Genomic DNA, 12,981 nt, shown 5'->3' with positions numbered 1-12,981 from the left:
TGTTTGTTTTTTTCCACTGAACACTTATTGTTCTTTAGCCCATATGTAAAATTCAATCCGTATTCACAAGCACAACAATGCCACTCCAATTGATGAACATTAAAGATAAACAAACTCCTAACACCGCAGTGTTGCCATACCAAACACAACTTATGCATCAACCCAATTCTACATATGCCCCATCCGTCCCCCTAGCGGGCTCTCCTTGAATCAAACTGTTCATCCTCGTCGCCGCGACCCTGGCAACCCTGAAAATCCATCGTGTGACGAGGTTCTCAATGCCGCAGCGATCTGTCGTAGTAGTTCACAATGTCGCCGCTAGGGTACTCTGCCGCGCTGGGCCAAGAGCCAAGTTCCCGAGCAGGCTATCCCGTCTGCCGTAGAAGGTGAATCAGTTGCATTCCCCCGCTTACTCACGTACCGGACGATGCTCATGTTTTGACGAAGGTCACGCGCCTATTCGAGTGAGGGCACACAAGTTGAGTGTCCGATCGATACCGTAGCGCGTGTAATTGAGTTCCTCTTTCACCTGGTTTGTGCGCGGATGCTGCTATTACGGGCTGCAAAAACATTTCCGTCAAACTCGCATTGGGACAGGACGTGATATTTTCGTGGGCGTTTTCGTCGTTATCAAAACGTCAGTGAAATATGGATCAGAAAGAAACTGTTGCTTTGCAAATTGCGACCAGGCCAGCTGTGAAGGTCTCTCATCTACCCAAACGGCCGAGAATCGATGTCGAGTTTAATGACATTGTTTACACCGTCCCGCATGGCAGAAAAGGTAACTTATGTCTTTAAGTCTTAAAAATAAACTGTTCACTTATGTACGGGTTGTTAAAATGCAGAAGGCCTGTTATCTTATCAGCCTGATTTCGAGGGCTAGAGCTTCATACATATACACACCTTCATTACATTTTCCTAATTGGCAAATTACACCTTCTAAAACAATAGTGACGTTTATTTAAACTGGATACCTTTCTAAATGTTTTTAATTCTGTTTCACAGACAATCTATGATATTTCAAACAGTACAATAGTATAACATAGCACCGGTACTAGTGCCATATTACAGTTAACAAATTTTGAACAAAGAATCACAGATTATTACTGATTTTCTTTATTTTCTTTCTGCACATTTGTAGACTTTGTCTTGTCCAGTGGGATGCATAATTCTTACTTGGCAAATTGGCCATGCATAATTTCATTAATTTTTATATTACACCCTACGTGTTTTTAAGGAATATGTTTTTACGTGTGCTGTGCAAAGGTTGTAATCTGCTTGTTTGTAATTTTGTTTCAATTCTTGTTCTCATTGGGTAAAATAGTGTGTGAACATGGTGATGGGCAATTTGATACATCCCACTGTGAAAGTAGTCAACAAAATATAACTTGATGTTACTTGAGTTCTTCCTTGTTGAAGTGTTTCACGATGTTTCGTATCCAGTTGCAAAACAAATATTTGTGTAGATCTATATAATTTCATGTTCTGTTTAATTTTGTGATTTTTTTATTGTTTTTCTTCAAGTCATTTGATACACTTTGTTTCATAATCAAGAACGTAGTCTGATTTCGAAACAATTACGCATCAAGTTCGAATTCCTATGTGTGTCAGTTTATAAATTTTCATCAACGGTATTAAATAAATGGAGTAGAATTACGACCTAATATTTCGAAACGTTACTCAATATTTAAGTACTTAACTATTCGTGTATATAATCTGCCGTTAAGATAGTAGTAGGCCAATGGTAGATAGTTATTATTTTTTAATGGGGTAAATAATCCTTGAAGTCAAACAGCGTTATACTTTGTTTATTATTTTCTTTCTTTAGATTCCTCATTGAATTGATTTTATTTTGTCACTTTTTTTCCACTTATGGCTAATGGCGATGATGAAGATGAGTGATGATATGAAATTGATGAAAGGACGTTCGCAAAGAACACCCATGGCCGGGATTCTAACTCGGGATGCCCGGTGTCGTAGCACGCTGTGTTAACCACTCCTTCATGAAGGTCGGTTCTTTCAATTCTTAAACACGACGTTGCGGTGGTGAGCATGGTGATTGATTTGTTTTGCAGTTTAGAACTTATGACTCAAAGTTAACACTTAATGACATTAAAGTGTAATAGACATCATATGCTTAAATCTGGAAATATAGAGATAAGAAATTTAAAGTAAATTATTTAAAAAAAATACGTGACGATATTACCTTGCTCCTAACGAATGTCTATAGCTACGAACATTAGGATTATGTTTTTATTTTTTTTTAGTAAAGCATATTCTTTCATTATTGTTGAAACAGAGAAAATTGTTAACACAGTTACTCGTTAACTGAAAAATAAAGTGATGTTACTTGTAGTTACGTCACAACCTCCGTGGCGAAGTGGTTATCACAGCGCGCTACGACGCCAGGGGTCCCGGGTTCGAATCCCGGTATGGGCATTGGTGTTCTTTGTGAGTGTCTCTTCATCATATCATCACTCACCATCATCGCGATTAGCAAAAAGTTGCAGAAAAGCGAATAAACGAAATCAAGCTAGGCGAATTTTCAGGTTGCGTTCAGGGAACAGTTGAGAAACATATTCCAGAAGGTTTCGCTTATGCACTCGGCTGTTATGTGCTTCTCGTCGAACAATTGTCTTAACGGAACATCACTTGAAAAACACACTGCACACACACACAAAAAAAAAAAAAAAAAAATCATGCTTAGTTTCCTCTTACAAAAAGAAACGCTGTAAAACTTTGACCGCGAAAGAAATGTTATTCGACCGGTACACAGATGCAGCAGTTGCAGTTAGGTTGCAACAAAGCCTTGAGTGAATTCAAGACGTTGGTCTTCAGTTTACAGTTGTGTCTTGTACTCTCGCTTTCAGAAGAATATTGCCAGTCGACGGTTCTTTTCGGTTCAGATTTTCAGATAATCTCAGAGAAAAACAAGATTCCGTTGATAAGGTTTAGCCATAACCTTGAGCAGCGCGTTCATTGGCCACCACAAAAGACGACGTTTCAATTAAAATTTAGGACCAAATAGAGCATGTACGTAAATCCAGTATAATGCCTGTGGTTCTCAACCTTCGTGAACTCGCGGGCCGGTAAATTTGGTTTCTAAATGTCGATGTCCCGATCACAATTTTTCTCGTAAATAGCTTTCTAATTTTAACTTTGTGCGTTAATTAATATGTAAAGTTGAAATTTAATATTAATGAATAAGTTATGGCATAATCATATAGTATGAGCTCGATTGTCTAAGCTTGTTGACAAATGTGAAATTGATGATGGAACCAATGGAATATTTCTTTTCTCTGGCCAGTATCATTAAAGTTGGTAAGTGCTTATTTTCATTCTCATGTTCCATTTCGTACATCGGAAACCCGTCCGTCAACCTCATAAGTTGGAGGCGGGAAGCAACGTGCCCCCAGTTAGATCGCTTACCGCCACTGCCGCAATAGAATTTCCTCTTATTGCTGGTGAACCTCGAAGGAAATGCCACCTTTCCAGGTGGTTACCAGCACGGGCTGAAAACTTCAGGAGAACCTCTCGCGGCCCGGAGGTTGAGAAACACTGGTTTATGCTACCATATGTGCCACGACTGGGAGAGGAGCATAATTTTGCATAAACGCCCTTTTTCGTGAACGTCAGTTTCTTTTGAAACTGTAAAAGTTTTCCTTGGTCAGCATTTTAATGTTTTATGGAGATGATGACTATGTTCACTTAAGTTTCAATTTCACTTCGCCTTTCACTTCATGATCCATATTTGAGGGGCCACTGCCACAGACAAATTACTGTTATACGTGAACTACTGGGCTTCGAGCGTATACCGCTCGTTTTGCCTGTTTTAGCGTTATTCGCTTGAGTGTTTCTATTTGGCGTCAGAGCCAAATCCTCTCGCTGCAGCACTAGTCTAAGGCCCCCTTTAGTAGAAAGCATTTTCCTTAGCATTTATGCCATGACCAAAAAGCTACCGTGTAAAGTGACATATTTCATGGCATTTCTCAATGATAGGCTCGGTCCGTATCATTTTTCGTAGCGTAACCAATCAGAAGCGACCTCTAGGTCACGAGCGCAGCTGTAATGGCGGCCGCGCGAGATGTACACAACGTATCACTTCACGCTTTTAAACGACGATAACTATTCAACCGAGAGGAATATCGCTTCGTATTAAATGGTTTTAGGTAGAGAAGAATGGCGCTGATTAATTACATACTTTATAACGTTTACTATACACGTATGGAATAATATTTTAGCTTTTTCAATCGTAAACACCGTGCACACAGCATTGACGGTGTGCTGTATGTATTGTACATGGCAATTGAAACAGCTAAGTGAAATATTCCACAAAATACTTCCGTGTAAAGAACTGTCTGTTATAAGATTTTTGGAAGCATTTACGTAGCATTTATGCTAGCAAGAATGTTGGCATGATATCGTCTAAAGCCGGTTTAATGCATTGGGATTTTCATGAAGGTGCAAAAAGCATATCAAAAATTGTCTTCCAACTGAGTGCTGCTCTAAAGACACAAACACACGCTCATTTTTTTAATATATACTACTAGGGACGTTCAATATATAAGTTTCCCTGTGCTATAAAATATTGTATAAAGCAATGCCTTTAAAAAGAAGCACATGGTTGACAAGCGCCATCCTTCGTCTACAAGGAACAACAATCGATTCGTTATCAGACGTGAAGGCGCATGCGCTCAAGGACGAAAAGTAAATGCTTGTTCGGAAAACGCGGGCTCGCGTCATAAGGAGTTCAGAAGCATGGATGCTAAGGGCGTTCTGCTTATGCACTTTTTGGAACGAGGAAGAACAATTAATGCTGACCGTTATTGTCAAACATTGGATAAACTGAAAAACGCAATTCGACATAAGCGATCAGGTCTCCTGTTAGCTGGTGTCATTCTTCTTGACGATGACGCTCGCCCCCACTCAGCAGTGCAAACACAACACAAAATTGAAGAATTGGGGTGGGAACGGCTACCCCACCCTCCATACAGCCCGGATTTAGCGCGGAGTGATTTCCATGTTTTTCCGGTGTTAAAGTCTGAATTGTAAGGTTACCGTTTCGAAACAGATGAAGAAGTGAAGCGGAATTTGAGAATAGTGCTCAATAGCCAGAGCCCTGATTTTCTTGCAAAGGGTATGGACAAATTGGTGCAACGGTGGGACAAATGCCTGAATCTCTATGGGGATTATGTGGAGAAGTGAGGAAGGTTCCTCCTACACATGTACGTATAGTTTTCTAATGTATCTTAAAATAAAAAATTTTACAGCATACGGAAACTTATATATTGAACGATCCACGTATTTTAGGCTAATATTGTCCTTGATTTTCCAGTTCTAGTGTGCAGTATACTTTGAAAGCTGCTGTAATAATAAAAATAGCAGTCGTATTGCATTATACGTAGAAATTTACTGCAGCCATATGGCTCCATTGAATGCAGTTCTCTTAGACTTATCCAAGGCCAAAAACACAAAAGGATCATATCCATGGGTCTACAACAATCGTCTTTACAAGAGTCACTTTCTTATGACGTAAATTGTGAGAAAACTTGCAACAGAGACGGATGTCATATTTTTTTCAAGGGAAGCTCTTTGCAAAGGAATCACTTGCTCAATACTAAGGTCACGTGCAACGAATTCTTGAAATTTCGAGCGCTATGTTATCCCGTATTTTTAGGTATATCGTAACAGTTTGTTTCCTTTTAAATTTTAGATTCTCCCACGTTCACACAAGGTTGCCTGTGCACATCCTGCCGCAGCTCGTGTCTAATATAAAATATGAACTTGAGATAGCATCAAGGTGCAAAGTATCACCCTTTGTGAGAGTACCCAAATGTCAATCTCTGTTCAGCCCGCCCCAGTGGCGGAGTGGTTAGAACATCGCGCTACTTCGCCAGGGGTCGCGGGTTCGAATCCCGGCCTGTTTATTTTGTCCCATAATATACAAGGGTTGGATAAAAAGTAATGGCAACACTGCTGTCCCGTGAAAGGGGCGAGTCACAGCGCCACAACCATTTCGTGGTTGATAAAGGAATGTTAGACGAGGAAGTATAGTGAGTGGGAGCGATTGTATGTTATTCAGTCAAAAACAGCAGTGCTCTGAAGCAGAGGACGAGAGTGCAAGCGCCCTAACAATATGTTTAGGCAAGAAGAACAACATCTCTTAGGCAGACGGTCAACGCAGCCTACTTCTGCACCTTCTTGCAACACCACCTTCGTCTCATTAAGAAGGAAGCGACGGCACGGTGTCCCATCATCCTGCTTGACAATGCAAAGTGTCACACTGCGAACACTGTGACGGCGCTCCTGCATAACCGGTAGTGGGAGGTACTGGAACATCCGCCGTATTCACCGGTATGAGACCGTGTGATTACGACCTTTTTGCCAAAATGAAGGAACCACTGGGCGGGAAGCACTACGACACGCGCGAAGCCATCATAACGTGCTATAGGGCGGTCACTGCGGGACATCGACAGAGATGGACGCGCTGACGGTGTACGACGCCTTCCATACGTGTGGCAGAAGGTCGTAGGGATGGGGGGCGATTACATTGAAGGAATGTAACACGTGCTCCTCTCCCAATACAGTCAAGTAGCAATTATACCAGTGTTGCCATTACTTTTTATCCAACCCTTGTAATTCAGGAAATGCATGTTACTTTTCTCTTCAAAAACTTTTGTCTTCTCGTTTAATATCTAAGAAACTAAAAATTAAAATATACAAAACAGTAATATGGCCTGTAATATTATATGGATACGAAACTTGGTCCCTTGCATTGAAGGAGGAACATAAATTGAGAGTATTTGAAAATAAGATCCTTAGGAAAATCGTTGGACCTAAAAGGGATGAGGAGACAGGTGAGTGGAGAAGGTTACATCATTTAGAACTACATAATTTGTATTTATGTTCAGGTATTATTAGAATGATTAAATCAGAGAGAGTTAGGTGGGCAGGCCATGTGGCACGAATGGGAGAGGAAAGAAGAGTTCTACAGGATTTTTGTTGGGAAACCTGATGGTAAGGGACCAGTAGATAGACCAAGACGAAGATGGAGAGACAACGTTGAGATGGAGCTAAAGGAAATCGGTAGGGATGGAAAAGAGTGGATTGATCTTGCTCAGGATAGGGACAGATGGGAGGCCTGTATTGCTGCAGGCTAGAGAGTTAGTTAGTATCATATCATTCATCCTCATCTTTGCGATTAGCAAAGAGACACAGAAAAGCGAAGTACAACTAAAATGAAACGAATAAATCAGTCGTTCAAATAACATGAAAATAGAAAGAATATAGACAATGTTTAACAATCACTGTTTCGCCTATATACAGCAGTCAAATTAAGCTTTTTAACAAAAAAGGATTTCGTAGAACTGTACCTGTCTGTAATAAACATACTAAAAATCTCCTGCGGCTTTGGCCGCCATGTTGGAAAATGCTAGTCAATTTTAGGATTTTGGATCATATTTCATCGACCGTTGCAGATACGAGGAAACGTTCCAACAAAAATACTAACGTTTGTTTCCAACACACTTAATGATCAAATCGGGACTTGATCTGCAGCTTAAAGTGCGTCTCAACCGGGGAGAGAACCCGGGACTTCGTCATTGCAAGTATTACCACTACGTCATCATGCAGGTCCTAGAAACAATATATTCTGTTCTATGATATGAAGTATTTTTTCCATGTGCCTCATAATTCTTAGCAATTGACAGCATCCTTATACCATAGACATGGAAATTCTAGTCCTCAGTAAATAAATGCACCGCCATGACGTCATACTTACATTTCTGCCCAGAAATGCCAACTCAGATTAGTGTAAACCGAACATTACTCTTTTTCCCGGGAATTTCTGCGCAAGTAGAGTCGAGAGGGCCCTGTCAATAAACGCATGAGAGGGGAAGTCTGTGTAGCTATAGTCGACGCGCTAGCTACGTTAACGACCGGCTGGCTTTGAAGTCCTCGGAGCGCGCCCACCAGCCACAACAATCGGAAACAACGCAAGGTGTTGCCACCAGGAGCAGCGCCCTCTTCAGCACCCCCTACGTTCAATTGAAAACACTAACACTAGAGTGTCATATTATGTCATGTCGTCATATTGACCGCCGAATGTTGGATACTGAAGTAAGACCGTGATTATCGTATGCAACAGACAAGCACTTTTCAGAAAGTGCATACAGGGTGGGAAATAACCTTTTGCTAGGGGTCTGCAGGAAAAAGTAACAGCAATGAAGAAATTATGGTAATACCAAATGTTTACTACGACAATTGTGGTTACAAAAACAAAATTAAAAGTTAGTTCACGACAAAGCACCTTGATTCAAGGCAAATGCTAAAACCAAGACCTTCTTCGGCGAAGTGGCATTGACTTCTTCAGCAGTTCTGAATGGCCGGGTGCATCACCGGACCTGAATGCAGAGGAGAAATTTATGGCTATTCTGAAGGACGCACTTGAGTCCTTGATGATAGTGGAACGCGGACCGCTATTCCCGGCCAACACTCCTTTCACATCTGGAACAAGTCTTCCGTGACATGGAATGGAATATTGACTGTTTGCGAATCTTCTGAGCTCCTACCCTGATCGTCTTCGTGCTGTGAGAGAAGCAAACGGCGGACATACGAACTTTTAATTTTGTTTTTGTAACCACAATTGTCATAGTAAACATTTGGTATTACCATAATTTCTTAATTGTTGTTACTTTTTACTGTGGACCCTTAACAAAAGGTTATTTCCCACCCTGTATATGCTTTTCTGTACTGGCGGCAGCCTCTATGAAGATCCGTCGAATTTTTTTCCCTCTCGTCAGCATTGTTGTTATGAATTTTCTCTTCTTTTTGTTTCTTCAAAAGGTATGTTTCTGGTTTTCAATAATTGCCTATAACTTAATGTGAGTTATGTTGTTTTTTTCGTGTTCTTTATTGCATTGTTGATAAAGGGTTTATTTCCCGCCTACTTGTTCTTCCTCACACTGGAGCAAAAATTTCAGCTGATTTCAATTTCATTTCAATCAGTAATTTATGTTAATCAGTCTACGCGATTAGGGTAGCAGTTCCGCCCCGCTTTTTGCTATTTTTCCTCCCGCCCACTATACTAAACTATATCTACCAAGGGAAAGTAAACTGTCCTCTCCCATCCCCCCCCCCCCCGGCAGTTTTGAAAGGTTGCATGCGTGTCTAATGTTTTCTTATTTTCAACATCGCATCCCCTAAATTTCTTTCCGCTCCCCCTCAACACCCCTACATGATTATCTACTCTCCACATCTACTCTACGCCACCTTGTCCCTCTCACGGTCTCCACATTGAAGTTGCAAAGTACGGCAACAGCGTATCCGCAGTCACGTGACAGACTCCACGTGGAGTAGACGAGCAGAATGACAGCTGCGCCCATTGGCTGAAGGTGGAGTGTGATGGGACGAAAAGAACTCGCCCGCTATTTATCACCACCCACGTTTGCGGTGGCGGCTTTCTTTAGATCTTCAACGTTAACGAAGTATACGCGTGGACTATACCAAGCGTTTCCAGCAGCGCGCGATGGTTTACTCCGTTCACTCGCTTTCTCCCCTTCTCCGCCGTTATGCGCGGCTTTGTTCCACATATTCCCGAGACAACCTAATATATATTTGAAATTATCTCTTTCTGTCGTACTCGTTAAACCAGAAAGAAGTAACCGCTCTTAAAAATAATTACAGTTGCCATTTTGACCCGCGAAGTAAATATTAATTGTCTGAACTTGACTTTGTGGAGCGAGCAGTGGATCTTGTGCAATAAACTCGTAAAGAAAACGCCATTGTTAAGCAACACTTAACAACTTATCGAACTATTTGTTCGATGGAAATGATCTCCTTGGATGATTTTTACAGCGAAAAGCTCAAGGGTAGAGGTGTACGAATTATCAAGATCAAAGAAGTGCTATGGTACTCTGGCGTTAGCTGCGATGTAACGAAACAATTTACTTTTTAATTTTTTTCTAGCTTCCGTCGTGGTAGAAGGTCGAGGTGAGCAACTGCGTAAATCCTGAAGGTTTTTTGAAAAGTCATAAAAATGTATTCTTACGACTTGAAGAGAGATTGTCGACCTCAATGGTTAGCACAGCGTGCTACGACCTCAGGAGTCCCGGGTTCGAATCCGCGGTATGGGTGTTATCTGCGAGTGCTCCATCAGTTTTTCATCACCCATTCTCATCGTCGCGATTAGCCAAAGGTGGAAGAGAAGCGACGGTGAATAACAAATATCAAATTGAAGGGAAAAGCTTATGCATTGCAAGGGGTGAGCATTGTAAAAGTTGATATAACTTTTCTTCAACTTCTGGGTCTGTTAACGGGTGTCACAGTTGGGAAGGGGGAAAGAACAATTCAGATTCTTTATTGTAATAATTTTATGACGTCACGGAATAGTAAGTGCTGAATATAGGTTTGTTAAAATATTCTTTCATGTATCATATTTAACTTTATATAGGGTTTTCGAAATCGTCTGGTGGATATATGGGGTAAATTCGAAATCCTGGCAGGATTTTGCACAGGGTGTATCATAAGTAATAGCGCAAACTGGCGCAGTTGAGAGTACACGATAATAGAAGCAAAAAAGTCGCAGTAAACATGGGTCTGCAAACGAGCCGTTTCCGAGATAATCGCGAATGTGTGATTACAAGCCGCCACTGACTTCACTGTTTGTAAACGTCGTCCTAGTTGGTAAAATGCTAATAATGTGTGCCAGAAGCCGTCACTGATTGCATTTTGTAAACACAAGAGTGCTTTACTCCTTGCGCGTTCTGAGGTTTGCTCTTTGTTTACAAAACAGAACATTTCCGAGAGGTGGCGTTGTAATCAAACAGGGTGGATACAATCAGTACAGAGAATTGTACATGCTTGTGGCGAAATCCCAAATGAACCGGGGGTGTTCGAAAGAATTCGAAACTCAATGCGGAATCGCGTACAGTATTCATCCAGATGTAAGGACGAGAATTTGAAAACCTCCTGTAACAGGTACGAGTGTACAGTGATTGTAACATACTAACCTTTGTTAAAGTAAGTAGAATGTTCAATAAAAGCAATGAGACTTTTCTTGCTGTATTATTAGCATTTTACCAACTAGGACGACGTTTACAAACAATGAAGTCAGTGGCGGCTTGTAACCACACATTCGCGATTATCTCTGAAACGGCTCGTTTGCAGACCCATGTTTACTGCGACTTTTTAGCTTCTATTATCGTGTACCTTCAACTGTGTCAGTTTGCGCATTTACTTATAATATAGTATTAGTGGTAAACGTCGTCGCATTGTAATCAAGGTTCTCCTGGTTTCGATACACGGTGGAGACACATAATGATTCGGATCCCACTTTAAACTGTACGTCCAGTCCCGTTTAGCCTGTTCTATGCATTAAGTTGACTTGAAACAAATCTCAAAACTCATCGCCGACCTCCGCAGCGGAGTGGTTAGCATTACCACCTCAGGAGTTCCGGCAGGGTTGTTCAAGGTTCAGGAATTCTAAATACATTCAATTCCGGTCCAGGAGAGAAAATCAGCAAGCGTAAATGGGTCCTGGACCGTAAAGAACCTTTTTATCTGTGAAGTGTTTCAATTCGGTCCAGGAACCATTTTCCGGATGAATTTAAATACGGTCCAGGAACCTTTTTTTCAATGAAAGAATACGCAAGTTGGACCGAATTTAAATTGTGCTAGATAAATGGTTCCGGTCCCAATAGAACCTACCAGGTGTAGAAGTATGAAACCGGAATTGGCCGGTAGATGGTGCTAGCCGGCAGTGGAGGGCGCGGAAGATCGCGTAAGCAGCGCCAGCTGCTGCCCGCCACTCCCGAGGACGTTATATCGGAACACAGTAACCCGAGTGTCAGACAGAGGAAGGTGTTGCACACCCGGAACATGTCGAGTTTTGTGCCTACGAACTACGATTTGCGGACAGCATTGGTGTTCTGTTATCATTTGAAGAAAACCGCCGCAGAATCGCATCGAATGCTCGTCGAAGCTTACGGCGAACATGCTCTCGGGAAAACACAGTGTTTCGAGTGGTTCAAGAAATTCAAAAGAGGCGATTTTGACTTGCGAAACGAGGAACGTGGGAAACCTCCAAAAAAGTTCGAAGACAACGAATTGCAAGCTAAAACCCGGTGAAACCGTTAACGCAGATCGCTACCAACAGCAAATGATCAATTTACATCGAGCATTACGTAACAAACGGCCGGAATATGAAGCAAGGCAACACAAGGTCATCCTGCTCCATGACAACGCCTCACCACACACAGCAAAACGGGTCCGGGAAACGATCGAGGCGTTCAAATGGGAGATACTAGGGCATGCGGCGTATTCTCCCGACTTGGCTCCTTCAGATTATCATCTCTTTGCCTCACTGGGACACGCTCTTGCAGAACAGCGCTTCAATTCGTATGAAGATGTACGAACATGGCTCGCGGACTGGTTCGCTTCAAAAGAAGAACGTTTTTTTTTTGGCGTGGCATTCATAACCTGCCGGAAAGGTGGGAGAAATGTGTAACTAGCAATGGAGCTTACTTTGAATAAAATATTGTTTCTCAGTTGCAAACACCAGCCGTTTACTTCTTGCAAACAAATTCCGGTTTCATACTTCTACACCTGGTATTAGAAATATTGGTTCCTGGACCTATAACAATCATGATTACGAGTTCGAATTCCTGCCTGAGCATGGGTGTTTATTGTGAACATCCTTTCATCAATTTCATCATAGCACCCATACTCCCTTTCCAGGGTTTGGTACAGTCACGGACACTGTGGGTTGTAACAACCTCATTGACTTGCAATAGTATCACTACAACCCAGGAGTACCCGTGACTGTACGTGTGAGTGAACCTTCAGCAGTTGTATCTAATCACCATTTCCTCAACATGGCCGCGACGATGAACGTAGAGGCGTAGAAAAGTAACGAAAATCCATAATCTAGGGGAGGGGCGGGGCTGGTAACCTAGCCGTGATTCGAATCTTTAATCTTCGATG

General features: G+C 41.7%; 1 protein-coding gene across 1 annotated transcript in view; it reads left to right on the top strand.

Moving 5' to 3' along the window:
• Positions 1 to 361: 361 nt before the first annotated feature.
• The window catches only part of LOC146000219 (ATP-binding cassette subfamily G member 4-like), a 140,023-nt gene continuing 127,403 nt past the window's right edge, over positions 362 to 12,981 (top strand). The window contains exon 1 of the mRNA XM_083137617.1: positions 362 to 781. Within this exon, the coding sequence (XP_082993743.1) occupies positions 649 to 781 (133 nt within the window). The 5' untranslated portion in view covers positions 362 to 648. The remainder of the gene's footprint in view (positions 782 to 12,981) is intronic.

Source organism: Lepisma saccharinum, chromosome 16 (genome assembly GCF_977018435.1).
Source record: "Lepisma saccharinum chromosome 16, izLepSacc3.1, whole genome shotgun sequence".
Lineage (NCBI taxonomy): Eukaryota > Metazoa > Arthropoda > Insecta > Zygentoma > Lepismatidae > Lepisma > Lepisma saccharinum.
Note: the sequence above shows the minus strand (reverse complement) of the source record. Positions and strands in the feature narration are given on the sequence as shown.